Below are 22783 nucleotides of genomic sequence, written 5' to 3'. Positions count from 1 at the left end.
AAATGTTTTTGTTTTGCTTTTATTTTGTTTTTAATATATTTTATTAGCGACTTCATATACTCTTGTATATGATCGCAATTTTAATCGTTTAATATGTAATTTTATTAATATCACACGACTGATGATCTGGATTTTGTGAAAAATTATAAATATACAAATAAGGTGAGAGTTGTCTTATATCTGTACTTGGGTGGATTAAGTTGAATTTTATATATATTTGAATTTATATTATTAGTGCAGAAGTGATATGGGTCTTGAACAGATTAATTTTAGAAAAAAAAAAAAATATATATATATGTATGGTAATAAACAATACATAGATCTTGCCCAGTGTATTTCTAAATCACTTGTTTATCGACATTCAAAATAGTCAACAGATTTGTGCTTTATGCACTGCCTGTAAAATATTACCAAAGTAATCTGATATCTTTGTAGACAAAAGCTTGTTTAAATCCAATATAAGGTTCTTTTTTTAAGTTTTAAAATTTAGTCCACTTTTCTCTTATTATTATTTTTTGTAAAGTGTTCCTTAATTCAGTACTAAAGCGTCTTGAACTTTTCTGTAAGGTTTATTAATATTTTTAAATACATTATAATTTTTATTTTTATTTTTACTTTTACAGGAAATTGTAAGACATTTTTTAGACTGGCACACCAATATTTGCTAATTATTGTAGAGAATGCTGTGTTGTAGAATTTATTCAGTCGTCCATGTTGTATAAGGGTTAAAGTAGATTAAAATGCACGAACTACAATTTTATTTTACAAGTATTAAAATATATATTATATTTTTATTTTGTGAACTTAATCTTAATTTTCTTATAAAACTGTATTTAATTACTAAACCAGAAAACTAACAGAAGCAGAAGTAAAACGGTTAATTACATATTAGACTTATTTTCATTAATATAATCATTTCATTGTTCTGAAATTTTTTAGAAAGTTTAAAAATCTTTTCTTTAAAATAATGCTGTTACATCGGTTCAGAATTCAACAAATCTTTGAATATTTTATTACTTAATGTTCCTTGTACATTTTTTTGGTTCAGTTCCAAAGCCTTGACATTGATTTACAGATTAGATTCCCCCTGCATTTAAGATTATCTTTTTACTTTTTTGAATGCTGTACTATTTTGTTTTTCATATTTATCTATTTTTATTCAGCGTTTCTTATCTTAACATTTAACATAACCAAAACCGTTTTTCTTGTGAATTATATTTTTGATGTTTGTATCTTATTTATATTTATAAGAAATAAAATTGTAAAAGTAAAAAATGAACTGATACTTTCTAATGTTTTATTCCAGAGTACAGTGCTTTATATGAAATTGCTTCACCCTTTTCCAGCCTTATTTTCATTAAAAGGCAGTTTTTCATTCTTTCAAATGTCTGATAGTATCGCTTTCTAGGTGCACTTACTATCAGAATCTTGTCCATCAGATATACCACATACTATGAAGTTCTGGGGTCAGGATAGGTTATTAGGAAACTGTAGTTTGTGTTCTTGAATGCCTCTTAAATTACTGAAGGAAAAGCAACTTTGTTGAATTGTTTTTATATAGACCGGTTAACTCCAAAAATATTAACTGGTAATATGCTGTTCCCAGCTTAATTTAAAAATAGTGGATTTTTAAAAATCCTTATTCTCCTACAGATTTTAGAATGGGATCTACTGCCTGGAGGGACCCTGAAGCTTTCTCTGGATGAGGTTATTTGTCTTGCGCTGCAGTTTCTTCTTAGATAGATCATCTATTCTTTTTTTTCATCTTTAATCTCTTCTTCTTCAGTTTGGGTTCGGCAGGTTTAGGTCAGACCATGTTAGGTCCTAGCACAGTCTATGCTCTATAGCACAGGTCCAGACTGTGATATAGAGCCTTTGATATCTGTGGACTGATCCGTTTCATTTATCCTTATTATTTAATTATAAATTCATTTTTTCTTGATCGATTTGTTTTGAACTAGAGTTAGAGAGACTTCAGTTATCTATAAGTCAAGGTTCTTTCTACTGGTTTAGTAATTCGCTCAAAATAATTTTAAATTAGAAAAAGTTATTTATTTAAAATTAATAAATTAATATTAATCATATCTTGAAATCATATACATATTAGCAAATGCAGAACACTTGTACATTAGTAACTGACAGTTGAACAGCAGTGTATTGTTATTTATATATTATTATTTACCTTGCATTTTAATGAAAACATTGGATTTATGCTGCAGCTGATCACAAATAGCTGACTTTTTTAATGCTTTATTTTTAAATTATTTTCGTTTTAATTTTATTAACTTTTTTTTAACATTAAAATCTTTTTTTAAAAATAATTTTGGAGTGTATTGTAATAGTGAATCCTTTAAAATATTTTCATTTTTTATTTTTAATAATATTTGATTTTGTAAGTTTTTAATCATTTGTTTAATTTTGTATAGCGTTTGTCTCTACTAATTGAAGTGGTGATATTTGAGGTAAAATTCTTCTGTATTTATATTATTTGAATTTGATATAATACTACAGCAATGAAATAGGATGAAAACCTGTTTTCTGAATATTTTTAGTTTGCCCTAATGGAAACACGAGTTGCAGTTTTGTTAATGTTGATGAAAGCAAATTTTTTTAATATATTTTAAATTGTGTTATAAGTTCTTTTGATAGCAGTTTTTTTTGTTATTAAACAATCTGTTAATAACCGGCTTATGAAAATAAACTTGTCCAATCGTGTTTTGAAAATTTTAAGTTTTTCAAAATACCTTAATTTTTAAATGCATAACATTGTAGAAATACATAAATATTATTATGGTTTTAAATACCTCTTCATTAATTTTATGTACCTTACCATTTTTTCAAATCATAGTTTATTTCAAGAGCAGCCTATATGAATTTAGTGTAAACAACTGAATGGCATTTCTAACTCAAAAGCTACTTTTATTAACTTTCTACAAAAAAAGTGTCGTGATTTCATTATATAAGAGTGTTTATAAAAACTGCTTCAAGAATTCAGGGGATGGTCCCCTACATTGAAATAAAGAAAAAAACATGTCCAGAAACATTTAGTTTACTGACTATCTGCCGTTTTGTATTTTTAACATAAAAATACATTTCTCAGGAACGGTTAATCATAGTATCGAGTTGAAATTTTATATACTGCTAGGGTATGTAAAAGTTTACTTGTATTAAAATAATGAACTGATCTCTCAATCCATTTCAAAATGGCAATCATATAAACATTTTAATAGTTAATATCTTTGCGACCACTGGTTTATTTAAATGTTATGTTATTACAAAATATTTTAAGTGTTTTTTGACAAAGAAATTACATTTTATTTATTCAAATCCATTCATAAATAACAAAAATATGGCACAAATTCTTGAAGTGAGTCGCTAGATTAAAAAACCAGTTTTAATTAACTCCTGAATAAAATTAAGTCGACACGATCTCAACAGGAATAATTTTGTTAATGTTATTATGTAATTCATTATAATAGTTTAATAATATTGAAAATATAAAAATATTATTGAATTCTTGAAGTGTATTGAATTTAGATTGATTTCTTGAAGAAGTATTGAATTTCTTGAATTGAAGAACTTCTTTTCTTGTCACAAATTAAAGCAAAGGAGCTAAAAAGTTACTTTGAATGAACTGTTAATAGCAGTGCGATTTAAGTATTTTAAAGATAATTTCTTTAAGCAAGTATATATATATATGTTATATTTGTAGTATTCAAAACAGTTTTTGGACCATGGTGTCTATGCTTCTTTATCAGAATATTTACTTCACTAAAGACAATGCTGTATGTGTCACTTGATATACACAATATTCAAATTTTACATCAAACATTAATTTTGAGTCTTGAATAACTTTTAGTATTCGAGTATTTAGAAATAGTGTTTGCTTAATGCTAATGAAAATATAATATTTTTTTATGTTATAAAAATAGTAATAATATTAATTCAATTTTCAAATATTTATAACATTTGTACCTTTTGGTTGTTTTTCTCTGTATTAGTTCCAAATGATGAATTTTTAAAAATAATTTCCAGTTATTCAATTTAAATTATTTTTTATTATCTATTCACATGTTTGTTTTATTGATTGGAGAAAATGGTGTGCATTTACCGCCTATTCTACTTTTTCATTCAATTTTATTCCCAATATTAATCGGTGAATAATTGAGATGCATAGCTTGTTATCTATTTCATGAAAAGTTTTTATCTATTTTAAAGTTATAGAGACAAAAAAAGAAATACCTACTACCCTCCTTTTGGAGTGTTAATATAATTATTAAAAAAAAGGTGATCTTTTATATAAGTAAGTTTAGTAAATTTATTAATATAAATTATTTGCCAGTCAAAATTTACATTTTATTTTAGGCGTAGTGATACTTTCCATTGATTCAATTTGTTTATAGTTTACGATATTAAGATCATGAATATTTTCATTTAGATTACTGTCTGACTAGATAAAATTGTAACTAATTTTATTTTATTTTATTTTTTATTTATTTTTCTTATTAATATTTAAAAAATAGTGAGAAATATTTTACCATTAATATTTGTTAAATATTATCATTGAAAGAATAAATTTTTAACAGAAGTTTGCAATTAATTTACAAAATAATAAATAAGCAAATTTTCATATGTCTTCTGTGTTAAAACATATTTTTTAATTTCACATTTGCAATACATACATCTCTTTTTAATAAACTTATATTTTTTATCTAAATTTATTTATTTCTTTTAGCATTGCATGAAAAACAGATTGACAGTAGTTAAAAAAATAATATACTTCATTAGTAATTTAATAACGATAAGTTTATTGAGTAGTGTTTTATTACTTTTATCTTTTTTCTTTTATTTTTTTCCTAACTGATTCCTGAATAAGCATTTACTTGGTATAGATGAGAAAGTTATGAGATAAAAAAAGCTTAAGCCGAAATTTTAATCCAACACCTTAGAGTTATATTAATAGATTAAGCCGTTGGGGTAATTTATAAAATTATTATTATCACAGATTGTCATTTTGTTAAAACTCTCAGTTTAAAATATTAAGTGTCAAATTGTTTAGTTCAGTGATTATTTATTGGCTTTAAATTGTTTAATTCCCTATTCAAAAATGATTTTGTCAGTTATTTATTAATTTTATCTCTTAATTTACATAAATCTGATTTATACAATAATTATTATATAATTTTATTGTAAGATATGTGTAGTTGGGGAAATTATTTTCCTTTTTTTCATGAACTATCATTGTAAATTGTTACTATAAAAACAACTAATTAACTCTATTACACACACACACACACACACACACACACACACACACACACACACACACACACACACACACACACACACACACACACACACACACACACCATACACACACCCATACACACACACATACATACATACACACACATACATACATACACACACACATACACATACACATACACACACACACACACATACACATACACATACACACACAAGCAGTAAGGCTGATGATTTGAGCAACAAATAAAAAACCAAGTCAAAATCTTCTAAAATATTTTTGACTTTGAATTATCTTTCTTAAAACTATTTTCAAAAACTTTCACAAAATTATGAGGTAATCACCTTATTTTCAATATCAGTGGACTACAGCCCATTAAAATCCTTTACTTCATCACTATAACCATGCACTGTAACCATAACTTATTCAGTTTTAATTTCAACTATGTATGACATACATATACAACTTTAGTATCCCCAAGACATTATATCAATTATTCCATCTTTCTCTTCTAGGATCGTGCTTTTGTCATAATCAGACTGTAATTTCTTCTTTTTTTTGTACAAGATGTTTAGTCTTTATTACTTCTCTTGTTTTTTGATTATAGGTTACATCTACAGATTCAATTTCTCTTTTGACCATTTTGCGCATAACATTCATAACCAACACTTTTGATTTTGTGTAGTTCAAAGTGAACCCTTTTATCTTGGTCACATGCTTACCTTTTAAATTTGTATAAGCATAACTCTTAGGATCTGTTGAAACAAATTCAGTTATTTAATCATCACCTCTTAGTTCATTTGTATTTACCAAGCACATTCTATTGTATCTTCACCATCATCAGTATATATAACTGAATCTGTATCATAATACACTATATTTTCACTAAGTCTATCCAGTATATCGTGCACTCTCAATCTAACATTAGCTGTCATTAATAGTTTTTGGATCTACTATAAAGTGATATTTCAAATTGTATCTTATCTATAGTATATCATCAGTTAGTAAAGTCAAGTTTGTTTTGTCCAGACTATCATGTAAAATTGTATTATAAAATTTACATGCATCACATACATATAAGGTTTGATTCATATTTACTCCTTGTCCAAACAAACCCTGTAAACTGTTCAAACAAATCTTTGTCACAGCACACTTACTGGAATTAGGTCTTGTATTATCAATATCTAGTTTTATTCTCAATCTTTTTTTGATATCTGCAGCATACACTTTTGTCTTGTAGTCATTCTGACAAGGTGAGGTTCCAGGTTTAATCTTCATAAAATCTCTTGCATATCCTTTGAACAACTAGTTTGATTTGTTTTCAAATAACCAAGACTTGTACACATTTAATATCTTGTAATTCTTCTCTAAAGTCCTGTGATCACCCTACTGCTATCTGGATAAAAACATGTAACGCCATTATTTTTTATTGTAAATTTTCTACATAGAGGAAACAACAGCTTTTCTTCTTTAACTAGAAGTATTGGGTGATACAGTTTTTTCACGTAGCAATATATTGGTACATGAAAAAACATGTGAATGTAAATTTACATGTACATGTAAATGTAAAATTTACATTTTACTATGCGAAACCATTCATTATCGTACCTCTTAGGATTATAAATCTCTGGAACACCAACTGGATAATAATCTTAATATTGAACCATAGGATATAAACTGCATACACCTATACGTCTCAGTGTCTTATCTGTTACTTTCAATTTGCTCATGTTAGTTCTTCCACTGAACGCAACTGTAGGGTCAATTGGCTGTACAGTCTTAACATCATCTGTTTTTTTTAAATTTTCTTATATATTTCTTAAAGCACAAGTATCTTTTCTGTTGGATTTGGAGAAAGAATTGAGGCAGAACCTAGAAAAGTAAAAAAAAAACTGTTTTTTTAAAGATAATCTCAGGGGAAATACCCAGCTTCTTGCAGATTTATTTTGAGGGTTTTTCAAGCCAGAAAATTCTCCGTTGGTAATGTATGTCTGACCTTAACGTAACAAGTTTGTTTGTAATTTAAATACATTGATCTTATGGATATTCTAATACTTCCACTACAAATATGGGCTTTTCTTATTACCCGAAAGTCTTTATAAAATATTGTACATGTTTTTTACCTTCTTTTTTGTAAATATCTGGCTTTACGGGAAAGCTTACTCCTTTAAAATTGTTTGTTAAAATGTTACACCAGTATCCCTCAGAAATTTTCTCATCTTGTACAAGTATACAGTTTGTCTGTAAACTAGAATTTAGATTTTTGCTTTGTTTTTTAAAAACTGACAGAATATATTGGGAAATTGTCATTTTCTTTATCAAAAAGATCGTTCTGAAAAATAATAAATATTATTGCATCTTTAATTGGGTCAAAATATTCCTTATTTCAAAACAGTGTCTTTTTTGCGATGACTAGTTTTTGTGACTTTTATAGTTATACATTGTAATTCCTCTTCTTGTCATCCCTTGTTCTTTTACTAAAAGATTTGCAAAAGTCTATTTTAAAAGTTCATCTGGGAAATCTCTATAATCTAAAATGTTTTAAGTTTGCTCTAAGGCCTGCAGAAGTTAACTGGCAAATAAACTTGTTATAAATTTTACATTTGTATTTTTATGACTCCAAGTTAGACAATTATAATATACCTATAATATTATCATTTTCTGCAATTTTTGGATTTGCTCTGTTGCTGTTCTCGTCCAAATTATCTTCATTAAAATAATATTTTTTTGTGAAAAGATTTTATTCTTATTTTTTTGAAAATTCCTGCAAAATCCTGTGTAGTATCCAAATCCATAAGAAGTTGTCTGCTGTTCGCATCTTGTATTTGTTTTCATGTAAAGAATGTTCAATATCTTTAAAATCTGCTTCAAAACAGACAGCCACCCACCAACTTGGAATTTCATTGATGTTCCAAAACTTGTCTTTTATCTTTAAAAATATTCTTAGATTTTGCATCCAAAATTTCCTTTAAACCAGTTTTTTTATTTTCCTAGTTCTTGATTTTTCTCCCCAAATCCATCAGAAAAGGAACTTTTCCTTTTACAGATGTTTTCTTAACCTTAAATCTTGCAAAATAACCACGTAAAAAAAATTAAAGCTTCCATAGGTTTTATCGTTTACAAGAATTTTATTAAGAGCTTTCCTCTGTTACATAGTTAATGGGAGAACTTTCCAGAAAAGAATATGGTTGCAGAAAACATCAGATGTTGTTGTGTGTAGTCCATTATTTAGCATGGGTTCTGTACAATAATTAATCTGGCCAATATCTGTTAAAAGTATGTTATTTATTCTATTTGAACAGAAAAAATAATTCTCTCCTTTGTGTGTGCTTAAGTTCTGTCCATTATATTTGCTAGTTAACTAATGCAGTTTTTTCACTCATTAATTCATTTAATTTTTTAATTATAACTTTTTTAAACTCTTGTAAGAGATATTACATTTTTTGGTGTGTTGTAATTCACTTTTATTACCACAACCAATTTCTGGATGGCTACTTTATATCAATTACTTTTTTTGTTTCAACATTTTTTTATTTATAATATTATTCTTTTAACTTTTTTTTATATTTCTATTTGTTTTTTTTATTTATTTATATTTTTCTGGAAATTTTTGAAAATTTAAATTTAATTTAATTTTTTTTTAATTTTTGAAATTTAGCCGAACAATTGGTAGCTGAAATTTATTTTATATAGTAAGTTATATGGAAAATGTTACCAGTGCAAACATAGGAAAGAATTTTTTATAATAATTGAAAGGCGTGAAGCTATGAAGTGGTTGTTTTTCAAAACTCTTCTTCCTTTCTCTCCAATTCATTTCAGATGAACAACTAGTACCACAGCTCACTCCTCTGCTTTGGTGGCAGAGTCAGGCAGCTTAAAAATAGACATCCACAGCTAGAAATGCAAAGTGTGATTTTGTATAACTGCAGTTGCTTGAATTAAAGATCCATAACTATAGATCAAAGTGTGATCGGTGAGTGTGGTCTCTGCCAAAGAGTAGTTGTGTTGATGCATCAGGGTACTAGGTTCACAAACTGTTCTCTTCTATCCTTTTCCAAAAATTTTCTTTTGTATAATAAAAGACATGGATTTGGTAAAAAATATTATTTTACCAATAACTTTATGGCGGAAGTTTGTGGAATTAAAGCCAGCACAAAAATTGTTTTAGATATTGATCAGTGGATTTAATTTTAAACTAATTGATACCATTTACACAGAATATCCTAGACAGTTTAAGCTTCAGTAAAATGATATTTAGGATTTTGTGGGCTGTGGTCCATTGAAATTAAAAATAAGGTGTTTATCCTGTACAGAGAATTTAAAGTCAAAATTATATTTCACTTCATTTTCTCTTATTGCTCCAAATCATCACCCTTATTATAAACACTTATGCACACTTCTATTTTAGAATCTTCTTCCGTTTAAATGAATTTACTGTTTGATATCTTTTCTTGTTTAGGTCTTTATATGTTTCTTTTAAACCACCATGAGTTTGGCATTTTTTAATCGCCCAAAATGTAACTTTAAGACCTATCCCCTCTTTGACTTTCCCAATTAAACGTGTATATAATAATTTCAGAAATGAATAATATTATTAAATAAATAATATCTATATGCAAAGGAAAAGCTATGCTTTAGCGTAAAAGAAATTTAGTATAAATTGCATTTTTATACTTTTAGCACGGCAGGTTTATCACAATAACCATAAACAGTTGTAATAAACTTGAAAATAAAACAGACTCAAAAATAGTTCATAAAAAAATTAATTAAAATCTAAAAATAATTAATCGTCTGATACTGTGGGAGAACTGTGTAGAAAAGAATATTGTCGCAGGAAACATAGGATATGGTGTATTTAGTCTGTTATTTAGCGTGGGTTCTCCTGTATAATAATCAATCTGGCCAATATCTGTTAAGTGAGTTATTTATTTATTCTATTGGAGCAGAAAAATAATTCTCTCCTTTTTGTGTGCGTAAGTTCTATCTATTATATTTTCTAAGTTAACTAATCCAGTTTTAAATTACAACAGCACAGAAATTTTAATTATTAAAATTGCAATCCAATTTTAGATTTTAATTACATGTTTTATTTAGATATCTATTTTAAATCTAAGTTTGGTTATCTGTTTTAATATTAGTTTTTTTGTATGAGGTATGGATAAATACATTTTGATGAAGAACATTGAAATGATTGCAGTGAGACTAATATATTTATTGTTATAGTAGGTTTTCTTTATTTATTTGTATTTTTATAGTTGTAATTTACATTAAAATGCAGTAGATTTTAGAGAATTTACAAACCTCTTTTAATTTTTTGTTTTGTTTTACTTCAATTTTTTTATTTATTAAAAAAAAGATTAAGATTGTTTTGTAATTCTTTAAAATCTATGCTGAAACCAAGCAAAATTTAACATAGACTCATAAAATTTATAATTTTTTTGTATATTTATTCTAATTTTTTGCATTTTGTTTGTGCATGAAAGCTATGTTTTGTTTATTAACATTTTTTCAACGTTTGGTTTTTAATTTTATCTAAACTGATGTAATATAATTTTTTTTTAATACAATTTTAATAGCGTGTATTTTTTAAGCATGTAGTTTTTATTACATATACATTTACAAATACGTACATAATATTTATTTATAGTGTAATTTTTATATTTATTTTGAATATGTAATTTATTTCAGTTTGTGTACTTTATTTAATTATAGGTTTATAATTTTGTAGTAAAGTTACTTTTAATTTACACGAGTATATCCTAAAAAATGGAATTACACATTTTATATGTGCATTTATTAAAAGGTTTTTGTGTGTTACAGTTATAACATTCTTGTTACCATTTATTTTTGTTTTACAATTGTTATTAATGTTAACTTTTTATGATGTTTCTGAAACACAGGAATGTACAACAGCTGAATGATGCATCTTTAAATATGTGTTTGAATGTTAATTGTTATTATTGATGTTGCATTGGTTTTTGTCTTTTCAGCTTATTGAAAATTGTAGATGGAATATAATTTTTGTTTCTATTTAAGTAGGTAACAAAAAAGTGATTGTGCAATTTTTATTTTTAATAATTTTATTTAATAAACTATCTTAATAGTAATTTTTAATGTAACAGTTGCCCCTGGCTGATTGAGTTGTATCTGAATGCGCAGAGGTTGACGTTCTCTGATTACATCCCTATGCTGAATTCACCTTAAGATCTATCCTGTTGTAAACAAACTGTGTGATATGATACTGTCTAGAAAGTTACACATACAAATTATATGTTTTCATTAAGCACCAGCCGAATCAAGTTATTTACAAGTTAATTACACGGCAGCTGCATTTAAAGTTATATCGCTGTTGATAAAATCAAGGAAAGTCAATAAAGTATTATATTAATATTAAAAAATGTGCTAACATAATCGCACACGCTGTAGTAAAATCTCATTGTTACAAACAACAGGTAGGATAGCTCATGCTGACCACAGTGCAAATGCATCATGCTGTTATTTTATGTACTTTTGCTATAAAATAAGGCATCTCTCTACTGCATTGTTAGACTTATCCTCAGAAAGCCTTTTTGTTAAGGTGGGTAATTTTGATCCTACTTTTTATAAATAAATCATTTTCCTTTGAGAAAGTTTTTTTAATTTAATACTTCTAATTGACATTTTTATATAGTAATTATATAAAATTATAGTAATTATTTTAAAATTATTTATATTTACCAACTATGTGGAATAAGTCTGCGACCAATTTATTCAAACTAGTAAATATAAAGACCGTAACATTGAAGATAAAAAATGATTTGTTTTTCCAGCATGATGTTACATTAAATTGTGCAGTATATGACTATGTTACCCCATAAAAGTAGTAGTATTTTATAAAGATGTTGATTGTATATCTTTGAGTATAAGCATTTTACAATGTTAATCATTATCATATTTAGACAAACAGGAAGTTATTGTATGTTTGAATGTATGTACTTTTTTATGAAATTCGATTTTTGGTAATTTAATCATTCATTAAATAAATAGAAAATATGAAAAGTTAGAAAAAATATTTGTGATGAGGTATGTAGTCTTCACAGAATATTTTTTGCTTGATTATATTTCAGTAATTCAGTAATTAGGGTATCTTTGATTTCATTTAACCACTACTAATGTGTGATTAGCTGAACATCAGTAATAGAAATTAAACATTAGTCAAAGTTAACTTAGTAAAGTTGAACTACCTGGCAGCTTTGTTGCAGATCTGTAGAGTAACTAATGTACTAGTATAATTGTCAGTAGAGAAGGGTTGTACTAAAAAAAAACATATGAAAGTTATAAAAAATAATGTACAAGAAGAGCCTATTGTTATTTCATAATTTTATGAAGTATATAATTTCCCACCAGTCTATTTGACTATTATTATTATCCATCTTATTAAAATAAAGATTGATATGCTGCGCTTATTACCTGCATGATTTTGAGAATTTGTAAACATAAAATTGTTGTATATTCTCTTTTAACTGCTGCATTAAAAACATTTATTATTTTTACATTTACTAACAATCTTTTAAAGTTTCACAGTGCAGCCTTTTTATATTCTTAGTTAAAACAGCTTAATCGATAAAATTCATTATAAAAAAAGAACAGTAAAATCAAACGGAGTAGTGTGAAAGAATAAAAAAATGATCTTTTTATAAATGAATGTTTGATTGATTATTTATATGTCTGTTTAATTATTGTATGATATATCTCTAGGTAAATGTTATGAAGCACTGTGATAGTTGTAGATTGTTAGTATACATACATACTTGTATATATAGAGTAAATTATTATTGTTATGAAATGCATCATTTATGTGGTGAATTTTGCTAAATTATATGTTTTTTCTATTATTATCTGTGTTCTATGAGTCGATTTTGTTTTTAAATGTGCTTAAGAAAGGTATAGAGTAGAATTAATTTTAATTTTATCCATAGTTATAAGCTAATGCACCTCTTTCACTTGTAATTTTGTTATTCACTAATAGACACACAAGCTTTTAAACTGTTTGCTTTCAGTATATCTTTTCTAAGATTAAATATTTATACATTTAACAATTATATGTATAAATTTCTTTCCAGTAACTAGCGCAAATTCAATAACTCTGTTTATCTAATACAATTTTCTCTACAAGAGGTTTTACTTTACTATATTTAATGTTCAGTTAATGTTGGTGGCAGTTTTTAATGTTTTAGACTATATTTATTTTTGAGTTAAATTTGCCATTTTCCATTTTTAGTTTTTATGTATAAATAATTTATTTAATTGTTAATTATTAGGGAGAATAATCTTTTTAAAGTTTTCAGTGTATAACCAGATAAGCAATACTTAAAGTAAAGAACGTACGAGGGTAAATCAAATATAAATTTTTGTTCCTGAGCGTCTGCGGTTGGTTGGACTGGGCCCGCATTTCTAGTATGCTAGAGTGAAGTCAGTAGGAGTGGGGAGAACCGGCCATTCCACACTCCCAACCAATTCGACAGTAACTCTCACGATGTCAGTGGAACAAGTGCACCTCTCCAATGCGCAACACATAATTATAAAATTTTTTGCTTGTGAAGGAGTTCATGCGACAGAAATTTTCCGGAGATTGACTACACAATTTGGGGACCAAACACTGTAAAGGCCGTGTGTCTGCCTGGCATGAAGAATTCAAGGAAGGACAAGAATGAGTTGAAATCAGGAACACGATCGACGGGTGAGAGTATCCGAAATTGAAGAACAGGTAAGTTACACAGATAAGTTATGGGAGCTGTCAAGCGATCATCACAAACCACCTACAGTTCTGTAAAGTGTGTGCTAGAGGGGTCCCTTGCCTTTTGACCGCAAATCAGAAGTTGAGATGTTTGGAGGTCTATCAGAGGCTAACAGCAAGGTTTGCAAAAGAAGGTGATGCATTTTTGAGTCAGAACATCACCTGCGATGAAACGTGGGTCTACCACTATATTCCCCAGTCGAAAAAAGCCAGTATGGAATGGTGGAGGAAAGGGGAGCCAGCCCCAGTGAAAGCCAAGACTCGACTCGACTGGGAAGGTTCTTTCAACCGTTTTTTCGACCGGCAAGGCATTTTGTTCATTGATTTTATTCATGAGTAACGCACAATCAATGCTGCTTACTACTGTGAGCTGTTGAACGAGGTGAGGACTGCATATCGCCGCAAAAGACGAGATCAACCAATTTGAGAGGCCTTCCTCCTCCATGACAATGCCAGGACCCACACTGCAGCTCTAATGGTCTCAAAACTAGAAGAAAAGCACTGGACTCAAGTTGATCATCCTCCCTATAGCTCGGACCTATCACCCTGTGATTTTCATTTGTTTGGTCCGCTTAAAGAAGTTCTAGGAGGGCAATGATTTGAAGATGATGAGGGCGTGGAGGGAATTGTGTGCAAGTGGCAAGTGGCGCAACCAGCTTCATTCTACAATGCTGCAATAAAAAACCTTCTTTCTCACTGGGAAAAATGTATTTCTTAATCAGGAAACTATGTAGAAAAATAAATTACATTTGCCTTTTATTTTTCAATAAATAAATTTAAAAAAATAAAATCCCATTTATTTGATTTACCCTCGTATGTTTGTAATAAACTTAAAGCAAATAATAATTTAACATACTCTTATTCTATACTTACAATTAAGTTTCCGTTTAAAAAGTTATCTTGATCCTATGTGTTTTCTTTTAGCCTTGGTCCCGGGCAGGATGGTAAACTGTTCTGATTTATCTTGATGCCCTTTTTCATCACACATTCCTTTTTCCTTACTCTTTCATGAGTGCATGTTTGACCCAATAATTTCTCTATACTGATGATACTAGAGCCTTGAATATCCTTGATAAATGATAGGGGATTGCTTGATGACTAAATTTCTTATCATGTAAATGTAAAGCCATGTCTTCTAATCCCTTCCAATAATAACTGTTTAAATTTTAACTCATATCATCTCACTAGTTTTTTTATTCTGTTATTACATAGATCCCAATTAGTTTGCCACCATTCAATTCCAGTATCCCTCCCACTAAAAATAATTGCTAACTAAAAATTTGTTTATTGTAGTCCAACTTCTCTGAGTGATGTATGTTAAGTGACTGATAACAGTGTGATTTAAAAATTTATCTGTTGCCCTCTTATATATATATATATATATATATATCAAGAAATATCAAGATCGCATCCGTTTGGTTTTTCTTGTTTTCTACATACTGTAACAGAGGAACTCATTGGTTGAAAATATTTTTATTCCAAAGATGTTCACAAAAAAAAAGTTCTGTTGAAGAGATTATATTTTAATGAAATGCAGCATGCAGTCTATGAATAGTACATGATTTATCCTTATTAATTTCATTTTCCATTATTTGCTTCTGTGCTTTAAGAATAAGAGATAGTCAAACACATTACTTATATACCATATCCTTATATTTCCTATAAATTACTACAAGGTGAAATTTTCTTTAATTTAAAAACTACATTTTATTTTGAATTTTACATTTTTCTGAAATTTTTCACATATTTTAGTAATTGTGTAGAAAAATGTAATAGCATAATTAGAACCACAAAATTTGGGTTCAGCCTGTACTAATAACATAGAGAATTGACTTACATTTTTTTCCCATCATCTGTGCAAGAAATATGGCCAAATGTTCCTTTCTGGATGGTCCTTGTATGCTGTATATTTCAAAAATATATATGAGTAACTCTACTTTGGTGTCATTTTTTTTTAGATAATTATAAATGTTATTTAATAATTTTCTTTATTATTTTTATTTATTTTCTTCATTACATACTTTGTAAGGATTTCTGCATGCGTAACAGTTTTTTTAAATTTATAAGCAGATTGAAATTAATAATTAAAAATAGATTTATTTTATTTGTTTAAAAAAATTTGAATATATTATTAGTGTTAGTAAGTTTGAAGATTAGTCGCTCATTAAATATTATGCTTGTTATGTAATGTTTCAATATGTATATTTGAAGACTTGCTAAAAGGATTAAAAAATATAACATTAGATCTTTGTGAAAATTTGAAAAACCAGACCGACTGGGTAATTGTTGAAAATTTTATTGGGTACCGGGCAAGAGAACAGATTGCTGAGGGAATTTAGGGTTCTGCCTGGTTTTTCTTGTGTTTTTGTTTTGTTGTTGTTGTGTTATAAGGTTTGATGCTTTTGTAGTATTTTATTTCTTGTTTTGCGTTATGTTATGATTGCGTGTTGAACTCAACTTCTAACCTGTCGGGTAGTAGTTGCGTTTTTAATTTTATTTCCTTCATGGCACTCAGTCTTGGTTAAAGACTTGATATAGATTTGTTTTGTTTTAAAGAGTTCATTTCCTAGTAGTACACCGATGGGAATATCACATGTCGTATTCACATCGATGCCATCCTGACTTTGGCAAGAACAAGACTGAGAGATGCCTTTTGCCGGGATTCTGAAGATGACCTCCAGTAAAGCCCATAAGGGCTAGGTACAGAGAGGGTGGCCTGGCAACCAAACCTGTCACATGGAGGATGTCTTTCCCTGTGGGGTCAGAATGCCAGTAAACATATTACATCTTGTTAAGTCTTGTCATAACCTATCGACTAAGCTCTCCCACCATCTCATCTTTACTTAAACCTCCTCACCCTCCTACTCAGACCACGTTGTTCATCTATAAGAATGGATAGTATAAGCCAAAAAATGAATTTATTAAATTAAACGATTAATGTCTGTTTTATAGTATCACATTTTTGCAATTTTTCAACTTTAAAAAAATGTTTAAATTTGCGATTTGCGAAAAATCCTGAAGTGATGATAAAAATGAAGGTTATTTATGGATTCAACACTAAAAAAATACATAGGAATTAATTATCAAAAGTTATAAAACATTCCAGAACTCAAATTTTACAGGCTTATGTAATCATAAGTAATCACAAAGTTCTTGTATTCAGAAATTCTTAATCAGAAATATATACAAAAGTCTCCTTTTTCTGCTTTACCTTACCTCCTTAATATTAGTTCTTGGAGCAGGAAATTAATTGTTGACAAGTTTATCACATTAAATAATATACTGGCCAACCTGTATGCAAATTTACCTACAAGTATGAAGAAGACACGCGGTTACTCTGCAAAAGAATTAACATTTGCAGATTTCCTTAGAAATAGAACACAAATTAGTATTTCTGTGCGCTATGACACTAAAAATTAAGATTTCAATAAACTTAATATATGAAATTTATAAACTCACAAAATTTGACAGAAACAATTGAAATAAACAACACAACATAGGTAGATTGTAATATTCTATTGCATATTTTTGCTAAGTTTCCTGTGCTTTTTAAATCAGGTACATTGAAAGATCTCTTGGATCTTTATAGTAGTTTAATTTAAAAATATTTTCCCGTCTGACAAATTTAATTTCAGTAATTCTATTTCTTGTTTTTCCTTGTAAAAATGATTGCTTTTAATAGAGTAAAACCTTATAATTATTTTGTTTTTTTTTAGGGTTTACTATGTATTTCGTACATGTAGTCAAAATTTTGTTGGTCATCGTCTAATTATGTTAATCTTTTATCAGATTTAATGAATTTACCCTTTTGTTTTATTTTTAACTTCAAAAATTTTATTAGATGCCTTATTATGAATTAATGTGATAAATAATTAAAAAACTGTATCGATGTCATATAATCTATAACTACAGCTGTAACTTCTTATATTATTTTATTATATACTTTTTATGACATCTGCAAAAGTAGGTGTAAGCCACATATTTTAAAATTTATTTCATTAAAGTTCTTATTTGTTCTGTGAAACATATGTACATAAACATTCCCTATATAGATATAAGTTTCCTGTAAATAATCATGGAACTTTTTAAAATGATACATATGTGGAGACATTTCAACATAATCAAGAAGTACTACACACAGCTGAAGAAATTGTATGGTAGTATTGTCTCTGTGATCAAGCAATTTGGATAGATGTTTTTTCTCTGAGCATGATTTTTAGTTTAATTTACTCAGTTTTAGTCTTTTAAAGACATGTCAAATGGTTAAAAAAAGAAGAGTATATTATTGTTATTATAATTACTATTATTGTGTTGTTTGGTGCTGGACTGTGGTCGGTAAGTTGCTAAATGGCTGTTTTATGTGAGTTGATTTTTATTTTTAAGAACAAAAGTATTACTTTTAAGAATTACCCTTTTTTATATTTTTTAGGATTTTTGATAATTACTGCTGCTTATAAAATTAAGTAATTACTGAGTGAAGAACTATCATTTTTATAATTGTGCAGGAAAGAATGCGTTTATCAGTAAATCTTAATAGTCTAGTGTTGAGGATTTCAAATTTGCTGTAGTTTGTCAAGATTTGAAGAAGCCCCAACGCATCTCATTGCTGTAATGATATGAAGCTATACATAAAAATAAGCCCTTTTTAGAGTATATTATGTTTTTTTCATTTTTTTAAAACAATTTCCATATTTCATATCTTCTGAGAGAAGAATTTTAAATTATTATTAAAACAAACTCTTCTTTAGTTCTCTTCAATACTTGAAGAAAAGAAAACTCATTTTGAGAACATTACGGTATACCAATAAGGAAATACTTCAAGCAAGATTTGTTAAGTTTGTCTAGTTTAGTTTTACTTAATCCAGTATGAACACTTGACTAAAAAGTCACATAATTAGAAGTTTTTCATGCCGGTTTTGACCGATATGAAAAATTAATTTCTTCTGAATTGTAAACTACAGCGCCATTTTGCTACGAATAAATAAATTCACTTTAAATCGATTCCTTATTTAAAAAAATTAGTTACATTATCTTTCTTGCTTAATAAGACATATTTCTTTATGCAATTTAACATTGTTCTGCTTGGAATAGGCTTCCTTTTTCTTCCTTAACTATGGGTTTTGAGAAAAAAAATGATAAAGTGATAATTAAATATTATAGTACAACTTTTTTGCGTTCTGTTGCTGATATTTCTACCTCGCCGACTCATCTAGAGATCGGCTTGCTAAACTTGAATTTAAATTTTAATTGTAAAATATCAATGAATTTACTTTGATTAATTAATAATGATGTGAGTTTTGTGATATTTTTTCACATCAGAAAGTGAAAGAATTAACTAACTTCTGAAAGACTATTTTTTAAGAGCTGTTGCTTAAAAAAAACTATTACTTAAAAATAACAATTTTTTAAAAAAAGGAAGCAGTTTTTTCTTAGTAATTATTTTTCCTAAAATAGTAGATCATTGATAATTTAATCACCAGCAGTTCAAACTTTTGAATTACTTTTTTTTTAAAAGTCTGATTGATCAGTTTGACCTATGAATTTTTTTCTTCAGTAAATACAAATGTATTTTTGGATTTCATGGAAAAAATCATAACTAGTCTGATTTATTTTATGGAATGTATGAAAAAAAGTGAAATTATGATTTTTATGAATCTAGAACTTAATTGTTTAAGTAATTTGTCAAATGCACAGAAGAAACTGTGGTATGCTGCAAAGGAAAAATAAACGAATGATCAAATAGAACTGAAAGTAATGAGGTTCAAATATTAAATATGATTAATTGTTTTTATTCAGCGCTCAATTTGAAGATTGTGATAAGAAAGATGCAAAAAAATAGTTAAAAAGTTATACTGATGCGGCAGGGTTTCCTGATTCAAACGTCATTGAAAATGTTACATCTGTAAAAGTGTTAAAATAACTTGAATTAGCAAGAATAATTTTCGTAAAGATGACAAGGCGAGTGAGATTAACAACTGGTTATGCTGAAGCTTTGGTTGTGTCAGAGAGTTTGCTATCTTGGTAGAAGCATCAACCTTAATCACGTATGCAAATTGCTCATTAAATCATGAAACTTCAATACCATTTGCAAAAAAAAAGAAAAAGTGAAAGATCTTACCTTTGTTACTTTCCAAATTTTTTAAATGATATTTAGTGCAGCAAAAAACTATTAATTATAAATATGCTTTTTCATAGCTTGTTATACAGTATTTTCTAACTTCTTTTTTTTTTTTTAACAAATGTTAACGTAAATTTTTAATTTTAAGTTTTTTCCTTTAAAAGTGCATAAGTACAACTAATGTATTTATTGCTTTATCTAGTCTTTTCATTATTTGCGATATGTGTGCCTCTCCTTTCTCCTTCTCATTTCAAGCTTCACTTATTGCTTCCACTGAACTCTCACTCTGTCTTGTGTTCTATTTTCAGGTGATATCCATTCAAAAACATGTTTTGTATCTAGTCATTGGTATTTGCATTAAGTAATCTAACTTAATGAAAATTATTATTTTAATTATTTATGATAATAAATCAAAATCAATAAAAAATTTGAACTAATTTTGGTCCCAATTAATTTTAGTTATTGATACTCTATGCGTTTAGTTTTGCATTCCTATTTTTTACTCGTTAATACATACAGCATGAAATTATGTATGATATGGTTGACTGATTTTCTGTGATATTGTGTTCTTTGGTAAATCTGGAAACTATGATGAGATTATTCATACTGTTCTTTAACTTTAAATTAACTTAAAGTTTAAATATAAATTTAATTTTTAAAATGTTAATCTATTAAAACACCAGTAACAAATTTAAAATGCTTATTTTTATTAATTGTTTTTTAATCTATTGTTCCAGGCTGCAGCATCCGGTCAAGCGAGTCCTACGATAGGTTCATCTGTTATTAATAACGGTTCCTTATTAACAGCTTCAGAACCACTATTAATTTCTCCATCAAGAACACCACGTGCTGTAATAACCAACACCGATTCTCAATCTGAAGAACGGACAAATCTGCTTGGTACTAACGCTGTTCCACCGAATTCATAGCATTGATGTAACAGAGGTGTTATTAAATTAACATAATATTTGCTTTAATTATTATTACATAAAAAAAAGTAATTTTATAGTACTTACCAAAATGTTATGTGATGAAATGTAAATTTATTATTATTAGAATATTTAATAAAACGAAAGAAAAAAGAAACGTAAGTTTTTTGTGTTTCTTTATAGAATTATATTATGAAATTCGCAGATTTCTGTTGTTAAAAATGTATTTTATAAAATACAAAACACGCTGATATTATTATTTTTGTATATATCATCTTGCTTTTGCGATGTGTAAATCTATTTTTATTTATTAATTATTACTTTACTGTTATTATATTTGAATTTTATTAATTACTTGTAATTAAAAGCTTATTTCATTTTTTATTACGTTGTTTGGGAAATTGTAAATGTTCTGGTATTAATTACTTGGCATTCATTTCTTGGGCTTTTATCTTAAGTGTTTGTCTAAATAGTAGACATATTATTATAAGAAACAAAATACTTAATTTATTTACTCATTCAATAATGCACTAAAATATTTTAGAAACTAAAAATTCTTAAAAATCCTCATATAGTGACTGTACAGTCAATCTGGTTGAAATGTGTATAATGTGGGCAATAAATAATAACTAAAAGGGATTTCTTTTTAATAGTAATATTAGCATAGTATTCATATGATAAATGTGCGTCTATGTTTCAAGCTGTTGTTTGCATACACGTTCTTAGCTCATCATAATTTCAAGTATAATTACATGCAATATATAAAATTATCATAAATCCTTGTCATTTAATCGATATTATTTGTCTCAAAATGATCATAAATTATATCATCTTATTTGTTCAATTTGTAATATATTATGTATACTTACATATTACTATTAAAATATCCATACAATTATTTGAGTAACTTTTTAACTATAAATTTAACTCTTTCCATAGAATTAATTTTTTAACTCTTGGTGCCATAATTCGGTTTTATAAATAACCATCACGATCTCTCATTTTGTATGATTTTGTTTTACTTAATGTAAGAAAATAGTATTTTAAAATTAAAATAAACACCAGTTACCTAACAAAAAAATATTTATTTGTATAATAAAAATTTTGTTTTTGAAGATGTAGAATAAAATAGAATGTTTGTTTTTTTATTTTCAGTTTCATATCTGTTAAAAAAATATTCATTGTTATGATAGAAAAATGACAAAAAACTCAAAAATTACTGCTTAAAAGTAATATTAGAGTTTAATACTGCAAGAAAGTTTAGTTTTAATGAAAGCTTTCTTAATCTGATCTCAATGGAATAACTATTTTTTTTTTTTTTTCAGTTATATATAGAAAATTCAGTTAAATTACATATTACAAATTGTAAAAGTTATAGTTATCTTAATAATTATGATGTACTGATCATTTAAATAAAAATAATCGTACGGTTATTGGTGCTTATAAGATGGAAGATCTATTTTTTATCTTTCTTCTGCCAACAACATTATTAAATTTTTACCTGTGCAATGATCTCAATAAACTGTTACTATTCATTATCGCTACATAATGAATACTGTTTGTAAATAATTTGTTTTGTTAAAAATTATGATTTAAACCTTTTTACAGATTGAAATCATTAAAAAGTGAATTTTTATTTATTTTTAATAGAAGTCTTTAACGGAAACCTTTTAACAATTTAGAAACTATGT

The 22783-nt window shown here is 27.2% G+C and overlaps 1 protein-coding gene across 2 annotated transcripts in view; it reads left to right on the top strand.

Annotated features, from left to right (window-relative positions):
* uex (metal transporter uex) overlaps window positions 1-22050 on the top strand; it is a 275296-nt gene extending 253246 nt beyond the window's left edge. Inside the window, exon 11 of one of the 2 annotated variants that reach the window (XM_075365555.1) lies at window positions 20901-22050. In XM_075365555.1, the coding sequence (XP_075221670.1) occupies window positions 20901-21092 (192 nt within the window). In that variant the 3' untranslated portion in view covers window positions 21093-22050. The remainder of the gene's footprint in view (window positions 1-20900) is intronic. The other variant, XM_075365556.1, reaches the window with a different exon arrangement.
* The last annotated feature ends 733 nt before the right edge of the window (window positions 22051-22783 follow it).

Source organism: Lycorma delicatula, chromosome 5 (genome assembly GCF_047948215.1).
Source record: "Lycorma delicatula isolate Av1 chromosome 5, ASM4794821v1, whole genome shotgun sequence".
Taxonomy (NCBI): Eukaryota; Metazoa; Arthropoda; class Insecta; order Hemiptera; family Fulgoridae; genus Lycorma; species Lycorma delicatula.
The sequence above is the reverse complement of the archived record's forward strand: the minus strand, read 5'-3'. Positions and strand labels throughout refer to the sequence as shown.